The 26141-nt window shown below is 32.0% G+C and overlaps 1 protein-coding gene across 3 annotated transcripts in view; it reads right to left on the bottom strand.

Moving 5' to 3' along the window:
* The window catches only part of LOC118202807 (uncharacterized), a 319541-nt gene that overhangs the window by 170570 nt on the left and 122830 nt on the right, over positions 1 to 26141 (bottom strand). Inside the window, exon 1 of one of the 3 annotated variants that reach the window (XM_085818192.1) lies at positions 11353 to 12096. The exons of the other annotated variants lie outside the window; for them this stretch is intronic. Coding sequence (XP_085674318.1) covers positions 11353 to 11400 — 48 coding nt within the window. The 5' untranslated portion in view covers positions 11401 to 12096. Of the gene's footprint in view, positions 1 to 11352; positions 12097 to 26141 lie in introns of those variants that run through there. 3 annotated transcript variants of the gene reach the window in all.

The raw sequence follows: 26141 nt of genomic DNA, 5'->3' as shown, positions 1-26141 counted from the left end.
TTGGAGAGACTGCGCGTTGGCGATGCATTTGCGACGCAAAGTGCGAAAGTGTTTCATCGATTAAGCAGGTAAATTATCGTAAGTCTCAGGAGCTTGTCATTCACTTCTCATGTGATCAGTTTGTATCTCTGTTAGAAAATTTTGAAAGATAAAACACTGTTTTGTTTTTTTCTTTTTGTCTTTAACTTAGCTTTGTTGTACACCTATCTCAATAAAACATAATTTTCCATTAAAATGGCAACGAAGAGCTTCATTTCGGAGCTTCTGCTACAGATCTTATACAGAATGAATTGCCTGCCAAAGAAACTCCTTTCATGTGCAACTATATATCGACTGTAGGGGAATAACATGCAAAACATTCACACTGATTCAAATGATATACTGTGCAAACATTTATTAAAAAAAAAAAAAAAGAAAAAGAAATAGAGTTGGAAAATTATAGTAAATTTATAAAGTCTTAAAATTACAGTGTGGTGAATTGTTGGATAAAAAAGGCATAGAAGTTACATCCTGTAGTTCTTAAATCCACACTTCTCTCATAAGATTACTTAACTTAAATTCAATAGTAAAATATTTTAATTATTTTTCAATGTAATGCAACCTCAAAAAGCTTAGTTGACTTTTGTTTAGTTCGCATAGTTCTGAAACATAAAAACCATTAACAGATTTTTGCTTTTCAAAAGCAATATTTTAGGACTTAGGAAGTAGAAAATATGTATATTACCAATCTAGAGATGCAGATAATGAATGAAGTTGTTTTGAAATTTTCCTAAACTATTAGTTAAAAATACCAATAATTAGCGCAGAATTTGAAGTTTATAATTTTTCATACACTTAATTTTGGCCTGAAAAATGGCAAAAATCAGTGAGTATTGTATAAAGGGATTTTCGATTTCTGTGAAATTGCATATTCTGTTTATTAGCTCATGATTTACAAAAGCATATCAGCAGTTGTAAATTTTACTGAAAATAAGGCTTTTTGTAACATTCTATTAAGTTAATTCTTCTGTTCGCTTTGAATTGAACAACTTTGTACCACTACCAGTAAAATTACCATTCACAATTTTGTAAAATTATCATTTACAATTGTATGCCTTGTTTCTAAAATCGTTTATTTTAAAGCTATTTTAGTAACATTAAGGGAAAGGAATTAAGTAAGCAAGCATTTTCATATTAATTTTTTTTAAGAAAAAATATATATTTAGTTAATTCAAACTATTCAGATATACAGCAGATCTCCGATTAACCGGGGACCGGGGGGTGAAATCCACGGTTAACTCAAAATCACAGTTAATTTGATAGCAGTTAGAAAAACAAAGGAAATAGAAATAACCTATATTATAATTACTAGAAAAAATTTTATTAACAATTTACCGTGCTTTCAAGCAGTTTAATTTCGACAATAAATCCACTTAGATATGTGAATTAAATCAGAATTCAGAACTAGAAAAACAGAACAATGTTTTTGTTTTTAATACTCCTATATTTCGATGGGAGTCAGTGAGAAACAGAAGATTAAAGGTTGCACATTTAATTTACTTTTATGATTTATGAATTTAACAAATTACTTAATAAGGTGTATATATTAAGACACAATAACACGCCGAACAAATACTAATTTAGTGCGCTTTTGCAGCTGAGGATGGTGGTTCGGTAAAACCATCGAAACTAGTCCTGTGAAAATTTGAAAATATAACGCTGATTTTTGTTGTTTGACTTCTGAATTAGTAAGGTGTATATATTTCTGATTATGTGTAATTAAATTACGTTCTTTTGTGAATAGGACTAATTGATTTCTAAATACGGGGACATAATCATTGTTGTTATCCAAAAGATATTTTCCTTTTTGTTTTCCCCTGCCAGTTTTGCTTTATTATCCTTGTCTTTGATAGTAATTTTTCTGCCTGCAATATCAAAATTTAATTTCTTAAACATGGTCTGGTTAATCTATAACCCGCTAATCCGCTCCCGGCTAATAGAGATTTTGCTGTAGTGCAGTTAATAATGCTTTATGCTATATTATAAAATAATGAAAGCAATATAATTTCTTAGCTTTTCCTCTAAATCGTTTAGCTTATGAACGCGTTAACGATTTTAAATGAATCGAGATGTTGCAAGTTGAATAGTTTCTATATACGAAAAAGATTTAAACGCAAAAGTAGTATAACATTTTAATTAGAATAACCAACTTGCTGAGAAGCACATTAAGGCTCACAAATTTATCGAATGGAATTATTGATGTGTCTTTTGGTATTCGTAAATGATAAAAACGAAACGACATAATTTGGTTTCTGGAAATGAAAAATGAAAAAAGTACTAATCACTTATCACCGAATTTCAGAAAAATTAATGTTATAGTTCCCCCCCTTTTTTCTTGTTATTGTTTTGTTTTATTTTATTATAGCAAAGTCTTCGAGAGTACCTACGTAATTGGAGGATTTTCAAATACGTGTATATGCCGTCGTGGAGGATTTTCAAAAGGAAACTGGTTCGTATACATGTTACACATGGGAGAAAACACGGAAACGTCAGCGCAGAAAGCCCGTTCACAGGATTCGAACCTCGGTCCGAATTACCAGTGTTTAGCGACTTAATCGCTAGGTCACTTGTGAGCCTAATGTTATAGCTACCCTAAATATGCTGATAAATCTTTATATATACATAATATATATATGAAACATTCGATGACAGAATATATATAAAACCAAAAATATATATTTATATATGGTTCTTATTTGTACATATTAGGAGTCATTAAAGCCATGTTTAACGAATCTAAAGCCAGTTCTCCAGTGGATTTGAATGTAAAATGATGTTTATTCCATAAAATGCGCTTTTGTAAATCCTACATGCCTTGTGTGGCTTGCTTAGTTCTTAGAAATATGTTAATTTATTACTTACGATAAAAGGAAGGATCTACTTAATGTTATTGCAGTTCATGTTGCATGGACCATTTAATTATCGTTCTGTTAAAGCATGTTTTCTGCATACCAAGCTAATGTATGCGAGGCCGCCTTATAAGCAAATCCTACCCCTTTTTTTTTTCCTTCCTCCTGCCAAAATACTTTAAGAATACAATGTTATCTTATGGATCTGAAGCCGCTTCATGTTTAGGCAAAATACCCAACTTTAAAATGATGCTTTTACATTACTTTCATATTATCACTGTTGTAAAAATTAATTTTCCAATCTTAGGTATTTGATACAATACTCACAATGAAAGTTAAAAGCATTAATCAAACGTTATAGCTATAACTCTGATAGATTAACCGAATGCTGAGCTGCGCCGAAGATATTTGTCTACCGCCTAAGACTTCGCATTCATCAATGGCTGTTCACTGCGCAAAGAACCTTCAAAAGTTAAAAGCAGTTGAAACAACAATAAACGATAACTGCTGTAATTACTTTTAACTCTGGATTTCATGTGATTAAGTAAGTGCTTCATTCTGAAACCTAAAAAAAGGTCATCACAACATAACACTTCCAACTACACGCGAAATGCGGAAGAGACAGCCGTTAACTCTAACTCAATAATAATTATACCTATAATTAATTTTTACTCTTTATTCGTCAACTGCTTCATCCAAGCCGATTACAAAAGGTAGAACATTTCCTGTACGAGAGTGATAAACACTGCAGAATCATAAAAGTCTAAATACGGTTGACATTTTTAGCGCGCTTTTGTCAGAATTACGCATTCCAGCGGCGCTTTAATTCTATAATTAGTTCCACATTTGTTGGCCTTTTCTAACAGAAAGAGAATGGTCGTCTCTACGGGTGAAGTGAGAGCCAGAATCGCCTCTGCGCATGTCTATGTTCGTTCACGGTCGAGCGGTCAGTCGACTGCGACAATGGCGTCCCTCCTTGACCTTATTAACCCCTACCCGCGAGGGGCCGTCCGGGGTGTTCCCGAGTTTGAGTAAACTAGGTTTGACGAGGGGATTGATCGCGGATGCCCAATTAGTCCTTTAGAAGATTTTTTTGCCGTGTGGTTTTCCTCAGAAGGGAAGGAGGGCAGGAAGAGTAAGGCTATGAAAAGAGAGCTGGGTGCTGACAACTCTCATCTCCTTAGAAAACAGGAGATGAGTTTCAAGATGACTTTTCAAATTAGGCCTTATCTTATTAGTTTTTTTTTTTTTATTATTATTATTTGAGACATTTAAATTCGAATAAGAATACACTACATTAACAATATCGAATATGAATGACTACAGGGAGTTCTATGAAAATATGCAAAAAAATGTTTTTTTTTTAAATTTTATTAGTCCAAAGGGGCTTTGCCCCTGAAGGACTATTGTTTTCGTTTTGCGATTTTGTGTTGAAAACTTTAAAAGGCTGTATCACTTTTCAAATTGTTGCCACCAAATACTATCGCCCTGTATTATATTTAAAGAAATTAAATAATGAAGAATCTGCATAAATGTATGTATGTTCCTCGCATTGTGATAAAACAACGGTACCTAGAGCCATCCAATTTTGAATAACGTAATCCTACTGCGAATATGGACAACTGAAAGCCCAAATTTGAAATTTGGAATTTGTTTTATTATCGATTTCATATTTTGCAAAAATTTAACGAATTTTTGATTAACAAACTTGGCGATTTAAAAGCGAGAAATGGCAACACTCAACGGGGGTAAAAAAAACTTTTTATCTCCCCCGCGCAGAACCGTGTATCGGAAATTCTAAAGATATCCTCATTTTAAAATTATTTTCCGACATTGCTGTTGAACTTAATTTTATGGTATAAGTACAAAGAACATAATATTTAATAAATAAGGGTAACACACAAAACGTTATAAAAACGCCTCTTTGGACGTAATTTAACATCTCAAACCTTTCAGAATTTTTTTGTACATTTTTTATTTAGTTTTTATTGTCTTATTTTTTTTATTTATTTATTTACAGCTTTAAGTATTCAAAAGTATGAATAAATTTATGCTTTAAAAATAGCTGCTTTTAATTTCTATTAAATACGGAGTAGTTTAACTGAAAATCACTATGTTCAAATTAGCAAACACCGGCTAAAATGTGATAACTGTTAAAAAAATACGCCAGACTTTGGATAATGGAAGTCATATTAACTTATTCAGGTTTTCTCAGATTTCAACAGCACTTTTCTTTCTTTTTATTTATTGATATTCCTGGTGCGCTGATTTTGTAACTGTTAATTAATGATAAGTGGTATTTAGTTTTTATCAGAATTTTTTTTTTTTTTTTTTTTTTTTTTTTTTTTCATAAATGAAAATATCACATAACTGATAATGCAAATATATGCCGGTTTCTCAAATGCTAAGCTAGAGCATTTTCAAAATGAAAGTGGAAAGAAAAATAAAATAGTGGGGGGTCTTATTCTAAGCTCTTAGGAGAACGCAAGTACGATTTCTATTTATTTATTTATAAATTCAAGCATGCCTTTGACTGTAAAATAGAAAAATAGAAAAGACTATTATACGTTTAACTATTTAATACAGCGTAACATATTTGAGGCCTTAGGAGAGATCTCTCGAGAACCTGAGCCTTAGAAGAGGTGTCTTCATAAAGGCCCTTTTAATAGGCACTTACTTGTAATTATATTACCCATACGAAAACCAAGAAAACTGTATGCAGCCAGGCTTTTGAATTCGACAGAAAGCCAATCCCAAGACAAGCTGCCAGCGTTCAATAGTATTATGCGCTCGGCAGCTGATGAGTCAGAGGATATTATAAAGAACTTCATGCACAGACTTGTATTCGGTACTCATAGCATAAGAATAAGAAATAAAATTCCAGTGTGAAATGCTTTAAAAGATGGGGATGCTATTATCAAACAACCATTTTTCAGGGAGTTCAGTAGGATTAAATGAGGTATATGTACTTTTAAGAATGAGGGGAAAGTACTTTTAAGGACAGAGAAGAAAATCTAGAAGTTATCTAAGAGTCAGTTATTTTACGCTCTTGTAATACATTCTTGACAAATTTTCGAAGTATTTTAGGATTATCACTTGTATTCATACGACAAATATTACAGTTGTAGTTACAAATATTTTTGAGCAATAGACAATTTTTTTAAAAGGCTTCCATTGAAATAATGTTGAATAAGACAGCTTTAGTACTGATGTTCTCTGAAAAAGGCTTTTAGGACGATATATGAAGATCTCAAATTGCAAACAGCAATAACGTAACACCTTGTTTTAATACTTTCAACCCCCCTAAAAAAAGGGAAAGAAAAAAAAAAAAAAAAGATTTCAGTAACGAAAGACTTTTAGAGAGCATGCATGTGTGTATCCGAAAACGGGACGGTTTGTATTGCATTTTTTTTTTTTTTTTTTTTTTTTTTTTTTTTTTTTTTTTTGTAAATAGATGAAGAAAGAAACGAATGTGCCTTCTTCTGGAGTTTTTTATTAATTAAAAAAAAAGAAAGAAAATATAAATATTATCTGCGAGCATCTGAATTAGTTAACATTCTTTTCATTGCTCGAAGATTGCAGTATTTTTAGCAGTTATCATATTTCAGCCACCGTATTCTATTAAAAAGTATTTAAACACCACTACATATTTGATAGTAATCAAGCAACTGTTTGAAGAATAAAAGGCTGCAATCAAAGATGTTTCCAGTGTAAAAGACAGTTATTAACCATGTTATATAAATTAATGGCAGCAAATGCCTTAATCTTTTTTCTAGACAAATTAAAAACAGCAATGATTTGATGAACTAGTAATACCGTTTTTTTTTTTTTTTTTTTTTTTTTTTTTTTTCCTTAATTATCCCATCTTTGACAACGTGAAAATTAATAACTACAAGTTTTTCATTAACTTAAGAGTTCAGAATTAATTGTTATTTTTATTTTTCTGTGTAACTTCAAGAATTAGAACTTTAACTCAGTATTTGTAACACTTTTATTCTGGGGAAAAACTTTTCACTAATTTTTTATATTATTATAATATTTAAGCAGACGAGATAAGATAATAAGGAAATAATATTATTTTAAACTTATAAAAAACTTATTAGGTAAGAAATATCTATTCTCATAGTACATGTAAACTATTAAGATAGAAAGACTGGCTTTTAAAAGGCTTTTTGTAACTCTCATTGTACTATTTCAGTGTGTTTTATAAAAGCAAATGAAAAATGAAACTTTAAAAAAGTGAACGAAACAATTTATAAAGCACTGGTTTAAGTACATTTCGTGCTTAAATGCATTCTTATGCTTGCCTTTAATATAGTTTTTAAATATTAACGAAATGAATAATATTTTGATAGGTAGGGAATTATTGTCTAAAGCACTACAAATTCATATTGCAATTATTATTTTAACAAAGAACATACAAACGCAAAGCAAAAGATCGTGTTATTTGTATGAATAGTAAATATAATAAAACTAATAATAAACAAATGCCTTTTTTTAAGGAAGGCTAACTGAATGACGATACAAATATGCAACGTATAATCTGAAGGCTTTATGATTACTGAACCATATAAAATCATAAATCTCATATTATTACACAAATATAGTATAAGTTATAATGCTTGATTTAGAAATAAGCAGACTTGAGGTATCAATAACATACAAACTATAAATTGTTTTCTGCCATGATTGGTAATATTTTTAAAGCGATGGTAGAAGTTTATTATTATTATTATTATTATTATTATTATTATTATTATTTGATTCAGTTTGGAAGTATTGCACATTAGCATACAGCACTACAGTTTATAGCACTTTGTATTAATATATCTTGAGCTTAGTACAGCATCTTCTTCAGTAAATGTTATTTCTTTTTTCTATATATGATGTTTTTATGGATTTGTTACAGCAAAACCTTTTCTAAAATTCCACATTATTTTGAGTAGCAATTAATCATTGTTTTTTATAGTATAACTATTTAACACATGTGTTTAGTTTCTGTTAAACTCACTGCAATGAATTTCACTGATTATTTATATTTTTTAAACTATTCTCAAGAAGTTAAATCTTGGAAGTTAAATTTGCTTCAAAAGAAACACATACGCAGAGGTTATCACTTAGAAGAAAAAATTACAAATGTGTATGATGAAACGCTTTTAAATATATGAAAGAAACACTTTTTAACAGCCCTAAATTAACAAATATTGCAAAATTATTAACTTTAGAAATACTCAAACCAAGTCATGTATGACTAAATAGCAGTAATTTACAAACCAAACAATATTTTACATTGCAGTATTTCAAATAGAAGTATGTCATCAAATTTCAAGTTTAACATAAAAAATTAACGTTTTATTTTCAATTTAATATGAAAAGGAAGTACCTTAAAAATAATATTTATTGGCTTAAAAATCAACAGCCTTTTTACCACGATAAATGGAAATATTTGAAGTTTATAACTGTTTCTTATTTTATACATAGAATATTTCCTTCCTTTCTTTCGAACTCCCCAAACAGTAACTTTGGAAAAGTGATTCTGTTTTCAACAATGCCCTTTCAGAGAGGATTTTACATTTCACTGCCAAAAATAAGATAAGAGGATGAAAATTTAAAGTAGACGAGATTTTGAACACTAACAGAATAAAATTTATTGCTCTTTTGATTCTGAATCAGAAACTGAATATCTAACGTAAAGAAAAGAACAGAAAATGTTTAATTTACATCGCAGTGCTGTAAGAAGCATCTAAATCTGGCAATTTTCAAAAATTCGATAAGAGGAAAAAATGCTAAGTCTTAAATAACATATTTTGCATTTATACATTTAAAAAAATTTTTTATTTAATATTAAAATTCATGATACCAGAACATATTTTAGTGTCTAATAATAAAAGTGTAATTTAAAAGTTTTATTTTTCGAAAAATACTGCGCCTGTAATTCTTGAGAAAAATATTATACTTTTTAGAATCTAGTAATTTTACATATCAGGAGAAGCATTCCATTTGCACATTGGAAGCTTAGGAGGGGAGATGTTTAGTTGTAAGATTACAAGAAAAGTGGTATAAAACAGTTAATGCTCTCAGTCAGTTTAGGCATTTGTTATAGTTTATGTTTAAAATAAATAAATTTATGCATTCAAAAAATAAAATAGAGATATGTAACATTAATAGAAATGCGCATGTGTACTTTTTTGTCAATTCTAGATAATTTCTTTTGTTCGTAAAAAGAAAACGAGATTTTAGTAGGTTTTTAACTATATTAAGCATCAATAAGAAGTCAAAAAGCTGTTACTTTACTGGGATTATCTTTGTCAACAATTTACAGACACATTCCATTTGTTTCTCCGTATAACACCTATGCTGTTATGATACCTACGTTTATTCCATTCTATATGACTTAAATTAACTGAACTCTAACTAACCGTGACTTTTTTCTTTTAAGCTCCAGAATTATAACATTGAAAAAGAGGAAAGGAAACAAAATTGTTTTTATTTAGCAGTATCAAAATTACATGCTAAAAATAAGCGCATGGTGAATAATTTTTTTGGAAAGATGTATTAAAAAGGAGCTCAACAAGTTTCTCCTTATACAAAATGCTAAAGCTAACAGTGGCTAAAGCTAAGATAATTTGCGAAAGAATGTCTTGGCTTTGCTAGAAATGAAACAAACATAAGCAGAACATTATATTTTTAAAATGCATATCCCATGCACTAGCATTTAAAATTTTCTTAATAACCAAACTAGGCATTTATATCTTTTACTGTGATAACTGGAAAAGTTGACTTTTATTCATAATAACTAAAGCTGGGAAATAGAGTAGCTTTAAATATTATGCCGCAAAACTATAAAAGTTCATTATATAAAAAGAAAAAGGCTTAAATATGCTGTACGTTTCGTAGCAGGATTATAAGGTACAAATACGGTGTGAATTCTTTTATAAAATTTTAATACTAGTTCATAAAAATTATGAAAGAAACATGAAAGTGATGGATCTTAAATTAAAACGCTAACAGTAGCAGCAATAAACAAACAATTTTATTTAAGAAATAATTTAACATATTTTGTTGTTTGTAATTAAGCAAACATAATACCGCTTATTCTAAAGTTACAGTAAGTGTACAGAAACTAACCTCATGGTATTGAGCTTTTGTACATTAAAAGCAGGATTTATCTAATTGCATTATAAATAAAAATATGTACAAATGTTTGCATACAAAACACTTCGATTCTCGATACTTTTAATTCAGCAAAACAGTGATCCCGATGGTTCTTTACCAATTATTTTTACTTTATTTTTATTAAAAATTAAATAAAAAACTCAGTTTTGAATGGCATAATTTAACACATTTTAATTAAGAGCGCTAATTACAAAAAATAGGCAAATGAAGCAAACTGCATCAACTGTGGTATGGTGCTACTAGTTCATCGCATGTACACATTGTATCATTTCGGCATGAAATTATCACAAGCGCAATATAAACCTTCCAGGAACATTTAGTCTTACTTTAAAATATATCTTAAAAAGTTCAATGAAAAACTTTTCCAATTAAAAACTGAAGAAACAATTGGATTGAAGCGAATTCTGCGCTCCATATGGAACAATAAAGAAATATAAACTCTTTCTTTAAAATTTAAAAAAAAAAAAAAAAAAAGTGTGTTCATTTTAAATTATTGAACTGATAGTTATATGATAGTCATCATTTTTCCAGTTTTCATACTCAAGTAGTTCAATTTGTTAATTATATACATCTTTTTTTATGCTCAGATACGAAATTTGTGACTTATACTATAAATAAGCAATTGTCAATTCCGTCCAACTGCACACTAAATAATTGTTTATAAGATTACAAATCCAAAATACTAAAGTAGAACATTAGTCGTAAGATGTTTCTAAATAATGATAATTACAATAAAATAATTGTAGCTCTAATAACAATACTAAAAAAACCTGAATCATTTACGTTAATTTGTTTAACGATATATTCCCAGTTTTTAAAAATTTTTAGTTAGATCTTTTCGTAATAAAAACATGAAATTTTCATAAAATGTGTCCCTAAAACATTCAAAAATAAAAAAAAGGCATATTTTACTGAAAAAGGTGCATTGTTTCCAATAAGACATCTTTGCGATTATTTAAATTTGCTAATATACGAAGACAAAACAACAAATTGTCTTTCAATTACACCTGTTTTCCTTCCTCTTGTTATTTTAGTTATTATTATCGAATTATTAAAAGACTAAATCCTGACATGATAAATGGCTCTTTTTACTGCAATAAAATAATTAAATAAAAAGAAATTAGAGTGCGTTATCGGAATTAAGTTCCAATAATGTAGAATGTATTTGAAAATAACATTAGATCTGCAAATTAATTACAAAAAAACTAAGCTGAAAATCAATGTCCATATAGATTACAGACTTTATAATACAGATGAAAAAATAGAACATGGCCATCACATTACATACCTGAGTAGTAGCTGACGATCCGTTATAACCAAATTGCGGACATGACATTTTCAAGAAAAAGCGACACTCATACAAATGGGAGTCCGATGGCCCCGTTCGTCTGAAAATCCATCAACGATTCAGCATGCATTGATGTTTACCAAATGCTCAATTAGCAGTCAAGTCTTCAAGCCATGGGCTCGTGAAAACTTGATGAAAGATATATAGTTTGTCCTGTTGCTGTCACTTTGTTCGGACACAGTCAATAATTATGACTTTATAACAAGGTTTTATCAATTTGAATAGCTGTTAAAGGACTGACACCACCTGTTCGTAGCTACTATCTTCCTTACTCAAGCAAAGCTGGTATAAACACACAAGATGCCGGGATTTTTAACAGAAGCAGCGAATCATCGAACACGAATGTCACTCAAGAAGTGAATGCTGCGAGGAAGTATACGTAACAAGCAAGCACCCCGACCGATTAGCAGACAAGCGAACTGCTTCAAAACAACGACGGAGAAGAGATCGGCCCGCGTGTGTGTGCGGCACAGTTTCGCCCGGCTAGACTGTCGACGGGATCATTCAGTTACCAACGACGGTCCTCTTTCGCTCCGCCCGGCACAACCCCGGCTGCACGTCGGAATCGACACACCAGCGGCTCACAGAACCGAATTGACGAACCGATGGCCGCCGCGAAGTGTCTCTCTCTCCTATTGGGCAAACTGTCCGATGAGTGAAGGACCGCTAAACCAATAGCAGATAGGAATGAACTCTGAAGTACCACCCTCGCCGCTTTTCCTTTTCGGAGCGTGTATCTACGATAGTATGGACAAATGAGTATGGATGTGTAGGGCAGAGTTTGTGGTGGTGTCCGACCGTTGCACCCTGATGATACCGGATCGTTTAATCCCTGCTCCTTCTGTTCACCCCCTCCTTTTACTTGGTCCGCTGCGTGTCTCTCTACGCTCCAGAAAATAGGGGGGAGGGGGACCTGATGATGGTGTTAACTAGGGGCAGAAATGGCGCTGCTAATGTAGACTGGATACTGAAAAATTCTGTGATAGTTCAACAGCACATGTTTCGAATTTCCTGTCCTTCTACGTCATACTTTTTTTTTTTTTTTTTTTTTCATTAACGTCACGTACTATATCTTTAATTTTGCTCTTTTTCACTTTCTCCTTGCCATCATTCTGATAGCTAAAAATTTTTACAGAGTATTTTTTAAAAAAAAAGGGAATTCCCGGCTTTAAAAAAAAAAAAAAAATCTCTGAGAGTTTCGGTTTAGGATTGCAACGAGTTTCTGTCAAACAAAAGTTTTCGTGAAATCGATTATCTGAGAGAAGGATTTGAGGAAACTAAATGCTGCATATACTAATTTATCTATTTGTTTTTTTAATAGTCCGTTTAATACCAAAATGTACACTTTAATTCCATTTTTGTTACATAAATAGCATTTTTCTAAACTTAAATAACTCGTATCTACGACTTACTATAACTTCAACTTCATTTAACTTATAATTAAAAGTTAAAGAACTTCAAAAACAACTTAAAGTAAGTAAATTTAACTCAGAGCTGGCATAAAATTTATTTAGCTTAAAAAAAAAAAAAAAAAAAAAAAAAAAAAAAGTTATATGTCGCTTTAGAATCTGACTCTATTGCAAATTATTTGTTGTTTTTGACTCTAGCTATCTGCATTATTCCCAGGACTACATTCCCCACTTTTTAAAGGTTGAATTTTGAATTTATTATTACAGTAATATAATACTGAAACAAATTATATAAAAACAAATACCCGAATGAATCATTAGATTCTTATGATGATATTTAGCGAAGAACTTCGTAGTCTTTTCAGTTCGTGCTTTCAGAAATTTTTCAGCCTTTATTTACTTAAAAGTAATTTAAAAATTTTCTTTCATTTTATAAAACCAAAATTTTACTAAGAGACTAATGTAGAAGAATAGTGTTTGTCTTAACAATTAGATTCGTATTCTTAAGTTTTTAATTATCCAAATTTTTTAGTATTATATGAGAAAAAATTATTTAAATTTTTATATTCAAGATTTCTAGGATATAATCTTTCTGGCTAGTTTTATAGTGTTTATTTTCTTATGTTTAGTTTGGGAGCGGGCGGAAGATTCAAACTTTATCATAGTTTTTCATAATAATGCTTAAAATATTTTTAGTATTTTAAGGAAAAAATATTTTAAAAAATCAAGTACTCGAAATTTTTCGGGACTTATAATACCGTTTCGGCTCTCTTAATGGAATTCTAATTGCAAGCGCAATTTTTATATTTTATTTTATTCTAATCACTGATAAATTCGATAAATAATACATCTGAGTTGCTTTATAGTTATTAAGTGAACGTTGTGAAAGATTTTAATGAAGTTTATTCAAATCAAATTGGTCAGAGTGCTTAAAATATCCTCCAAAAGTACAAATTTGCGATAATTTAGATTTTACACTGAAAAATAACGTAATAAAGTCACGTATTCTTTTCATATGAATTCTTCATTGTGTGTTATAACAATACATTTTCCACAACTATATGACATGTGTTCATAGAAGTTGTGTTTGAAATTGGATATGTTTTGGAAGTTATAAAAATATTGAGTTAATGAAAAAAATTATTATTGTTTTGTATGAAATCATGAAAAGCAGAAGTAAAGATAAAATTACTGTTGTGCATATAAGACTTGACTTAACTGAAAATTATTTTAGCCATTTTTATGAAACTTGAAATCTCATTTTTCAATATGGCTTAACATCTAGATTCGTATTCGAAAAAGTCTCAGTTAATTTAACATTTTGCATCTAAAAGTTCTGTTGAACGCTTTTTCCTTCTTTTCTATTTCCCCTTTATAAATATTTATATAGTTTTCATTTAGAAATCCCCCCTCCAGTTTTGCATTTAAATAATACCGACTTAACCCAGAAAAAACTTGAACCAAAAATTCTTCTGTACACTTATCTAGAATGATAATCTTCTTTAGATAATCTTATGGTTAAAGCTTTTCATTAATGGAAAAGGATGGGAAGCTGGAGGATACCAGTAGCAGGATTTGCAGGTAAATTTCATAATTTCTATATATCTATACTTCCAGTCCTCGGAATAATACACAAAACTAAATTTATTATTGATATAAATTAACCGTAATTGTGTTTGACTGAATTTTGGATTTATTAGATTACAGCCAGCATACTAAGGCTATCTACCGAAGTAGGAGCGATGCTTTTGGGAAGGACTTTCTAAGGAAAAGGGATCGGATTCATTTTATACATGGGGCAAATTTTTATCAAACAAAAATGTCGTTATTTCTATTTTTATTTAAAGAATAAAGCCAAGACATTTTGAGCATATAATTTATTAAATTTTAAATTATCAATAATATCTTCATTTTATATTTTCCTGTTAAAACTAGTGCGTTTTAATGGCTTGATTTATTGATTTAAATGTGTAAAGCTGGCTTAAATTTGTCTTCATCCCTCATTTTCGTATTTTCCATGGTAAAAAATTTTACAGACTTGTTAGAAATATATTATACCTTTGGAATAAACAGCTGCATACAGTTTTAAAAATGTTATCAAAAATACGAAACCTGAGAATGTCTAAGTACGCAAGGATAGCATGTCTCATCTGAGTATGTACTTAAGCCAAAATGTCCCCCAAAAAGTAAAAGTCGTATTAAGCATATATACGCCACAAAGACAAACGTTTAAAAAAAATTAATGCGTTTTTCCGAATATGCAGAAGCATGAAATTTACTTGTCGACATTGATTGTGTTTTATTAATAAACTTTTAATGACCTTACGAATTTTTTGCACTTTTTAACAAATTAGGAAGTGCTAAACCATATGGAATATAAAGAAGTGTGTTCCACGTGACATAGATATAGATGATAACGTCTTAACCCTTTGCGGCACAGTGTGTCCGGTCTGGACACACCTAAAATTTTCGTTCTGTACGCACAGAAAAATTAAATGAAAAAGGATTTATAGGTTACTGTAAACCTTCTTTATTTATAGTAGATGGCAGCTCAACACAAACCAGTCCATATATTTTAGCCATGTTTAGTTTTTTAAGACCCTCATTTTTCAAAGAAATCCTTCAGATTTTTTTTTTTTTAGGGTATAAAAGGAATTGTTTGAAAAAAAATTTCTACGTTATTTTTTGGCTGTATGCTAATCTCCTTATTCTATATTAGTTTTAAATTTTTACCTTGGAATTTTGTCTAAAATCAAGCGGCGAACCCTAGATGTGCCCAGACCGGGCTCACCGATAATCTAGGACAACTGAGAGTCTGTATTCTTTGTTTCTCGGAATCTCATTGGTCAGTTCATTGACAACAATGCTCGTTTCAGCACTCTTTTCGAAGTTCTATTCAATCAGTGTGCCACTTCGGGCACACCCACAGAATTAAATCGATAAGTGCTATCTTCACAAAATTTTACTTGTGTATTCCTCTAGGCCTAATTAGGCTGCCTACTTTTTTTTTTTTTTTTAATCAAAACTCCGTCTTTGAAAGGTAGCGTGCCGGAAAGGGTTAATGAAAGAAGAAGTGATAAGCCATTTACATAGCTGTCCTAAGAAAAGAAACGTTCCAGTTCCAATAATAAAAGGTAAAAGCCCGCCGCCGTGAGCGGTATGTTGGTTAGAGATAACAGCTGCAATATCGTTGGGGAAGGATTGGAATCCCGGAGAAGGCGTAATTGTTTGAAAGTGTTGTTTCTGTTGCTTATGCTCACTTGTCTGTCGTCACAAGCTCACGAAAATTCTCGTGACAAAGAGCTCTAAATACGCCTGTTGTTGGCAACAGCTTTGAGCACCATACAGGTGCCAGTGCGATTTAGCTCAGTTCAGCCCCCAATTTTGATGGAAAGCACCCCGGGGGTCCCTCTCCTCCTTCCACCAAACCCCACGAGAGGACTTTCGACTCGTCGCATATTTAGAGTGCCACCATGCCGCACAGACACTATACATTTACAAACATCCATCTCTTAACCAGGATTCGAACCCGGGCCCTTCGGCAGGACAGTCAGCGACGCTAACCATTATCGGCTGGGAGGCGTTTGAAAGTGTATTACAATAAGACCCCGCTTAACGCGGGGGATACGTTCCATCAAAGTAGAGCGTAATGCGAAACAGCGCTAAACGAGGCTATCTTTACATGTAAATATTGGGGTTAGGGGAAGATGGCTAGGAAATTGGTTAGGTATTAAATTTAAAAAGTATGTTTTTTTAATAAAAATAAAACCAAACATTTATTTCTTAAAGCCCAAATTAATACCACATTATTATTTCTTGCAAAAATAAAAAAAGAAATATAAATAACAAAACGAATATTCTTAAAAAAAAACAAATAAAATTCTAAGTCAGTCATATTTAGTTAGCCTTCCGCGTTTTCAGTGTTCTGCCTTTTTGTGACAAAAGCATCTAATGTTGTTTGTCTTTTTCTTTTGCGTTGTTCTCTTAAAAGTTCTTCATAAACGGATAGAGCATCTCTAACACCACGCCTTACTTTTGAGCTCCTGTCAAAATTCGCATCATTTTCAATGAATTATCCATTATTTCAGTTATGGTAGACAAACTCCTTTTTACAAACGCCATCGAAAGTTCTTTTTGCTCTTCTTCTGAATCACTGCTGTCAACATTTTTGTTTTCTTCTTGTTCAGTTAATTCCTTGAGCTCATCATTAGAAAGACTAGCCGCTGCTTCTTGAATTATTTCTTCGACATCTTCCACATTTACCCCTTCAAAATATGTCTGTACAATACCGCACCAAACAAGAAATACAAGTACACTCTTTCAGATATGTATTTGAAACCTATCGCTGCATAATATTTAGGGGAATCCCCGTATGCTGCGAGCGATTTCGTGGAATCCCCGGGTTGAAATAAAAGAACGCTAAACCGAAACAGCGCTAAACGAAACAGCGTTAAGCGGGATCTTACTGTACATTTTAACAGATTAGGAGCATTTAAAATGCCATTGTTTCAAAGTTCCCATAAGAAGTTGATGGTAGGAGAAGAGGGAGGAACAAGGCCTTTGGTTCTTTTCCCCAGCTGTTTCCCTTCAAAATTAGGAAATAGCTGGTGCTTTCACCTGTTAGATTCCCGTAATTTTGGCCAGCAGCCATGATCATTTTTTACATCTAATCGAGATCATCCTATATCAGTAACTGCAATCGAAAGAAAGTATCAGTAACATAAATAAATGCTGTGCAAGCAAGTGTGCCTGTCCGGAACAAAAGTCAATTTATTTATTAACTGGACGAATGAATATTATCATATGTTAAAGAAAAATAATTTTGGTTAACGTTTTCACATTCATTATTTTAGCGTGCATACTGCCTGATGTAGCTGATGATTTTTACACAATACTGGCACTGAATGTAGGTTGAATGATTTAAATTGTACAAAACATACAGATCGGTGTACACTTGTCTCCAGCAAATATGATGCTTAAAAGCATTAAAGGGGGAGATTAATCAACGTAGTTTTAAACAACTAATAAAAATAATGAAAGAATCCCTTTTTAATACTATATAAAAGCAAGATATGTTTAGTTTCAGAAGTAGTTTAGTTAAGTACCACCTAAATAAAAGTGAGTAGAGACAAGTTTCATTTTTTTCCCTACTTCACTTTTATTGCTGAAAATGGCCCTACCTCCCTGGTTGTCTTTACTTATGCAAGAATCAGCAAATAGATGCCGTATGACACTTCATTAGATTTATTGTTGTGTGAACATTAATTCAGAAGCGTTTGTTGGGCAATGTAATGTGTATATTAATTTCCATGCAACTCAATTTTCAATATTAGTTAAAAGCTCCATTAATTTGACTAATTTATTGCAAAAGCACAAATTTTCTGATTGTCCAAATTTTAAGCATATTGGTACAGATGTTATTTTTGTGTATTTTTTCAAAGAGATAAATTCTGCTTTATCTTTCAACTTCATTTATCACTCTAAAGTTTTGCAAGTTAAAAGCCGCTGAAGACTGAGACTTTATATATTCATAATAATAAAAAAAATTATATGCGTAAGCACTTTTAGAGAAATTCAGATTTGTTTCGTATTAGTACAAATGAAATGCATTTCAAGAAACATACATCAATATTTCTTTCTTTTTTTTTTTTTTTTTTTTTTTTTTTTAAGAGGCAAAATATTCTTCATATGAGCATTAATGCAATATTCTTAAAATGGAAATTTGATGTAATCACACGAAGGAAAAGAAAAAAATAAGTAAACATAATGCGAAATAAAATAAAAGTAATAAGAATTTTCACTATGCTCATGTCCTAGTTTATCCGTAACTTTCATTTTCTTAATTTTATTTACATCTTTATTTAGTTATTTATTTTTGAAATCAATGTCAAACAAGTGTCAGAATTTATGAACTATTAAAGCTCAAGTGATTGCGCGTCGCCACTTTCTATTAACTCTAGTATGGTTGCTTAAAATTTAAAATACCGTAAATAAATATAATTAGTATTTTTTAAAGCTATATAAGCTTTCGTTATCGCTTAATTTAATTCATTTGATTACAAAACTGGCTCTGTAAGCTATTCACTTTAGACACGAAAATTCAGCGTCTTGAAAATAGGAGGTTACTGAAATTCTGAAAACTTTTAACTTACAGAAACAAATTAAAAAATCGAAGCAACCCTTTGATAATTTAGTTGCCCTTTGATAACTTGGTTAGAGTTCTGCTTATTGCCCCAAACTGGGTTAATCAGGGCTTACTTTTCAAAACAAATAATAAACTAGCACAATTTGGATACTAAATTAAAGAAATGACAACCATTTTGTTCCATACATTAGCCAAGTGAAATTGGTACTTACGTATTAACGCAAACACCTTGGAGCAATTTGGCGAGTTTTTTTACATATGAAAAAAGTTGAATATGAAAAAGTTACTTATCGAATGCAAGTTGGTGGTTTTCGAGCCTCTTTTTAGAAATATCCCCAAACTATCGATATTTATCGTAAACATTATCAGTATATGAAAAGAAAACATACTTTATCGATTTAAAGTACAAATTTGAATTATTATATAAGGATTATGTGATACATTAAAAAATAAAACACTTATATTCTTCTTCTAATCTTTCTGAAATTTTTTTGCGCGATTCTACTCCCGAAGTACATAGCGATCTGTTTTAGTTTAAATAAATGTAAAAAAACTGCGAAGACTTGGTTCCATGCCATCTTTGGCAACAAGTGGCAATCGAGAAAGCGTACTTCCTCGTTGTTCCTGTTAGAAAACTTTCACTAAAATTCTGTATTCTTACAGAAATTTTACCGAAATTTCTTTCATTGCCATCCAATTTTACAAGCTCACATTTTAAAACTAAGTTTAGCTAAAAAAATATCACCATATAGTGTTTATAAAAAAATATCACCATTAGTGTTTATAAAAACCGCTGGAATTCGGAATGCAGCAAAAAAGAACGCATACAAAAATGGCGGAGTTCCCTGACTGAAGAAACTATGATTATGGTTGCCGGAGGAATGGTTAATGCGCATGTATGCCAGAGTTTGGCACATTCCGAAAATTTGGCTACTTCTACTAAGATGGTTGCATTAATATGTAAGTACCGTAAAATTTAATATACTTCTTGTTTTTTCGTGAAAAATAAACGAGTTTATCATCTATAAGTATCAGGTTTCTTAAATTTATCTTACACGATTTATCTTATTAGCTGATAATCGTATTACTTTCGTTACCAGGAAATTAATGTTTTATTTGTATACCCTTACAATTAAACATGAAGTTTTTTGTACTTTTGAATGGTTGGTTATTTGAACACGGCAAAACGTGCGAGGATTATTTGCATGAGGAAGAAGATGCCTTCGTAAAGGACTCTCTAAGGGAAGCTAGCTTGTACGCACGTTGCACATACGAAAGCATTTATGCAGCCGGCCATTCTCCGGATTTCGAATCCGGGTCGAAATACCAGTGTTCAAGAGTCTTAACCACATGCCACTGGTCGACTTTTTGAATACTGTGTTTATCAAAATAAATTTGAAACTAATATAAATTTATGTTTGGAGAAATCATTTAACCGTTCAGCAGAAAAGGGAGCTTAACATTGAGAATTTTGAGAATATAGGTGCGTACAGAGAAGGTAGGAAAGTGACGTAATCACATTTAATAGACTCTCCTTATCTCAAATATTTTTGTCACTTTATAAGTTACTTTTAAATTCTAAGACCCTCAACAATTTTTTTAAAAATTACAAATTTCAGCTTTATATGCACAATATATTTAAAATCAGAGTTTACTGAAAAGTTTTAAGCATATCTAATAAATAAATAAATAAATATAAATTTTAGAATGCTACTGCATAGTGTAATAAAGAGACTTAAGAATCTACCAGTTATTAGGAATAAAAGTTGAGGAAAAGAAAAAAAAATAAAAACAACAACTAATTTTCCTTTCCCTTAAAAATTTTGTTTTGTTGATACGTTTTATTTGAAGATCCAAGGATCTCACATTCAATTCTGCCAAAATCTGAAAGCAAAATTTCCACAATTCGGTTCAATTATGAATATGTTCGCAAGACTTTTTTTTTTTTTTTTTCAAAGGAGAAAAAAAAAAAAAAAATTAAAGCAATATTTAGACTACAAAAATAACAAAGAATTTTGAATCTTTTAAACTTCATATGAAAGGTATCTGAAATTAAAAAGTTTCATTATTAGCATAAAAAGAAGAACTCCTTTTTATGAATCGCAGAACAAATCATTCCTAGCCCCTTTTCTAGAAGTAAATTTTCACAACTATCTCCTGCGAAGATTCGCTGAAGAACAGATTTCTCAGAAATAGTTTCATTTCTCGTTATTGCATCCATTTTTCACACAAACGCTTGAAATTACTTGAATACAGTACTTTCAAGTAATTTCAAGCGCAGTATAATGATTTATGTTTGCCGAGGAGGGGAAATTACACTACTACACATTGATTGAACTCAGTACATATAGATTTACACTAGCTAGCTTCATAAAATATATTTAATTCAAAATTCAGTAAATTCTAATGTTTTTTTAATGGAGACGTTGCTATGACGACTGCTGGGGTCCTAGAATTATGAGTTTTAATACAACTGCCCTAGACAGTGAAACACATTACTCAATTATTATCTGAAATGGATGATGCCAGCCTGTCAATTATACCAGGAATTAAAGACATGTTATTTTTTGAAACCTGAAGATTCTTAACATCGCTTTCCAATTTCATAAAATTTTTCATATATTTAAGTGCCTAAATTTTTTCTTAGGCTTCTATGGTGTTACTTAAAGGAAACTGGTTTCCGAAGAAGAAATCAAAATTGTGTATTGATCTTAACTTAATATTAATTATTATCAAGTCTATGGTAGTGATCACAGTCTATACTGAAACAAGCGTTGAAATTAACAACGTGTCTAAAAAAATACATGGACTATTTTCTAATTTTATGTGAATGTGAACATAGCCATGTACAGTTAAATTGTTTACTACAAGGTAGTGGAAAAGGCATTTGATGGCAATCATGAGTATTCAAGTGTCTGGAATTTTCACATATTCATAAGAAGTACCCCTATCTGTACAGAAACCTGAGTAAATAATTTGGCTTAGCTTTTAATCCAGATTGCAAGTTAATTAAAATAGATCCAGATCATTCAAAACAATCCTGAGAAAGCTTGGACAGGAAACATTTCACAATCGCTGAGATACATTTGAGCAACAACTGATCTCTCATAACAACTCCGTTACTAAAAAATTTTCCACTGAATCAGAAGTAAAACTGGGCATTAAAAAAAAAAATCTTCCTTTGATGTTTCAGTGGTTGAAGGGGAAGATGTCGGATCCTCACTGAAGATACTAGAGGAGTGAGCTCCTTGCAATACGAGAGATGAGGAGGAGGGAGATTATTTTTAGTATCGAAAAAAGATACAGACGTTGCGATGTTCTATCGGACGACAGACACCAAAATAAACGTTACCTATTTCTCAACACTCTCACTCATCGCCGCAGACTAAACGAGACAAGATTTTGCAACGCTTCGCCCGTTAAAGAAACAAAAAAAAAAAAAAAAAAAAAAAAAAAAAAATGGCCGGAAAGAGTTTCCTATTACGAGCATTCAATTTACGTGTAACTCGCCCGAGCGACACGAGAGGGAGCTTTCCTTTTCACTCTTCCTAACCGAAAGATCGCAGCTGTCGGTATTTCTTCTCCTCAACGACCGGGCAAAGTGGGACACCCGGGACGCATAAAGACGTCCGTCCTCTTCCGTCCCCCTATCGCCCCTTTAATTCTCCGATGGTACAATGAGTTAGCACGCTCCAAGGAGAAACGAGCAACCGAATAAAACCGACATCACTCGAAGTATCGCAACTCCTCCGATGGCCCATAGAAATGTCCTCCATCCTGGGCAATTGGAATGGGCAGGCGTTTCCATGACGACCGGAATGGCCCGACGCTTCTCGAACGCCGGCCATAAATTTCTTCTTTCCCTATTCCTTTTGACTGCAAGAAGGCGAACACGGTTGGCCGCAAGTTCTGGAAGATTCTCTGTGCATCGGCCATCACTCACGCAACAAATTGGCATAACAATTTGGGGTGGAATCGAGCCCCGGGGAGGACGAGACATCGCGGGATTTAGGGCCCATACACGAGGGTCTTACACGGGAATGGCCACTTTAATGGTGCCACGACTGGCATCGAGGCCCGTGTTGCTTCTTTTTTTATGCCCCTTCCTCCCCAATCACCTCCCTTTTCTCGATTTCACATTTACCGGAGCGCAGATATTTCTCCGGCTTGTCTGGCCGGTGTTTTGCGTTGTAGTCCGAATAAATTGCCCATGTTTCAGTTTGGAATGGCTGAAGCAGTTTTGGAGCGCTCTGCCCTTTTTTTTACTTCTTTTTGCTTTTCATTTGAAAAGAACTACCCAGCAGAATTTAGACTCTCTTTTATATCAAAGGATTTTCGCTCGTCCGAAATTTTCCTGTACATTGGCCTTTCTACTTTCTCCTTTTTCGTCATTTCGAGACACCAGTGTCGTAACATCATTCTTTTCTAGCCATTTTTCTTCTACGTCACTTATGTGTCTGCACTAGAATTAGATTTTTACATACAAATAAGCTAAATTGTTGCAGTACATTTATACATACTGTATGACGACATTCCCTCCACATAATAAGCAATATTAAGCATTTTACTGAGCAATCCACAATAAATGAAATACAGCATACATTAACCTCTTACGTATCTGATTAATTTAAAGAGACCCAACATACATGTAGTGATTGAAACAACAATGAAAGAGTCACGCATCTTACGTAAAAGCTTTTTGTTTTAACTCCTAGCGTTTACCAGAAATCATGCTAAGTCCCGTATCTTTATCTAAAATTGTTTTATGGACTTTGCACATAACGTTTCCCCATGAACATAAAATAGTCTAAGGTTTGCAATTATGCAACATCTAATACCTAACGTAAAGTATTCTGAGTAAAAACCACTATTTTTTATCATTTACTAGACTAACTAAGATCTGTATGCTAACAGCCTCGGCTCTAGAGTTTACTTACACGAACCAGATTTCAGCTTCCTGAAAGAAGGGCAGTTTGGATGACGAACCAGTCTCATTATGACGTCGGTCTACACAGCTCTACATTCTATGTGGAATGTAGAGCTGTGCAGACCGACGTCTATTCTACGTGGAATGTAGAGTGTAAAGTACGTCATTAATCGTAATTCGGTAAGAGTTGAGACGATCAGGCAGGGGTAAGGCGCTATCTTAGAGGTTGTGCAACCCTCACACTTCTGCGCACCTCCCGTCTGTTGCCTTATAAAGGAATGCTACATATTATCGTTCATTAGACAAAGTGGAGCAGAGATAGTACGTTATGTTGTGCTATACAGAGTATAAAAAGCACCTAAAAATCTAACACAAAGTAATTTCGTGTAAAGGCAGCGCAGAAGTTTTCATGGTTATTATGATATCAGAGAAACAATGGCAGAAGAGATTGTTCATATTGCATAGATTCCTGACAGAAACGGTTATAATAATTCCTAGCAAAGTAGACTACGGTATACTTTCTAAAAGTCAATATTTTTTTCCTTTCAGTTACTACTGGCTAATCAGTTCTTTATCTGATCAAGGCAAAGAAGGCGAGGGTTTTCTGCCTGAGGAGAGAGACGCCTTCGTGAAGGGCTTTCCAATGGAAATTGACTCGTATTTACGCTACACAAGAGGAAAATTATAAAATCTGCGTGTCGGCAGAAAACTCATCGATATGTGAACACGGAGCCAAGTTACTAGTGGTCAGCAATCTTATCCACTCAATCCCTGGTGGGCCTTTCAGGTACTATTGAGTAGTTGGATACCGAATTCAACGATGGTGAGATTCCCAGAAATGTAAAACTTAAAATAAATAGGTTTATTAAATCACTATAAGACATTTACAGAGGCAACGTAATATACGTAATGCAATATTTCTATTTTATATTTGAAAAATGTAAATAATTTACAGAAGACGGGCTATATCGCAGCCTGACGACAATCGATTTTATAAATTTCATATCAAGTGTAGTTATCGATGCGTGTCAAACGGATGACTCAGCTGAAATCTTTTAATGAAGCTTTACCAAATTAAAATTATCTTTCGCGCAGTTCAGTCAGTTGAACACAGTTCCCCGTTAGTCGACATGTTCAATATTTTCGAATTCCGAATATTCAGGCTCTTCAGAAGCAAAACTGAGAAACGCAAGGCACCAGAGTATTTTAGATATACTCTGTTCAAATTCTAATAGCAATATTTTGAAAATTTAATGGGGAACATGTCGTAGAAGTACAACAGGTGCAATGAGCAAAGCTAGTTGTAAAGTAGGCGTAAGGGATAGTGCATCGTAATTTTAAACGTTTGATGAAATGAAAGATATATTGTAGTTACAGGGCTAAATCAGAAACTGGCTTATTAAAATTATTACAAGATAATATTAGAGTTCTGAAAAATACTAAGAACTTAGCCTGTTCTAAGACTTCGAATAAACCTACATTCATTCTCCAATAAATGTACCAGGTAGATTTTAATAACGTAATTTTACTAACTTCTCCTAATGTTAATTTGCATGACCGGAGAAAAGGCATGATGAAGATGCCTAAAATAATTTAACTAATTATTTTTTTAAAGGAAATGCCATTTAAAATGAGGCGTATTGAAAATAAATGTTGCTGCAAATAAACAAACTCTTCTAAACTGAAAAGGAAGGAATCTTACTTTAATTATTTACATGAGTACCATCAGTTTTTTCAAAAGTTTCCATTTTCGATGAAAATAATTGCAATTATAAAATATTTTTGAAAAAAATATTGTAAATATTTGTAGAAATTTAGCTAATGATATGTACTAGTAAAAATATTTCTTCACATCAGAATCACATTTTGTTTAGATTCTGATTATCTGCTTGATACTCTTTTGATCAGAAGCTATTTCAAACACATGAAAAAGAAGCTTTTGTAAGGAAGATAAGGATAACAAACAAGACAAGGATAACAAATTATAATCGTACTTGGAAAATGATAAGCGACACTTTTTTAATCATTAATACTGAAAAAATTGTTTGTGAGTATTATAGAAACTATGCGAATATATATGAACACCTCACATACCTCTGTAAAGTGAGTTAGCTTAAATAAAAAGCTGCTAAATGTTGCATTATTGCTAATTTGAAGGAAACTGCATTTTACGATTTAAGCGAGAATTGAATAATGTTGGAATGTTTCGTAACAGCGAATGACTTCATGTGACGTTTGCTGAGTGTTT

The sequence above is a fragment of the Stegodyphus dumicola genome, chromosome 6, assembly GCF_044657685.1.
Source record: "Stegodyphus dumicola isolate Sdum_Otavi_A_Nest chromosome 6, ASM4465768v1".
Classification (NCBI taxonomy): domain Eukaryota; kingdom Metazoa; phylum Arthropoda; class Arachnida; order Araneae; family Eresidae; genus Stegodyphus; species Stegodyphus dumicola.
This window is presented reverse-complemented; position numbering and strand designations above follow the sequence as displayed.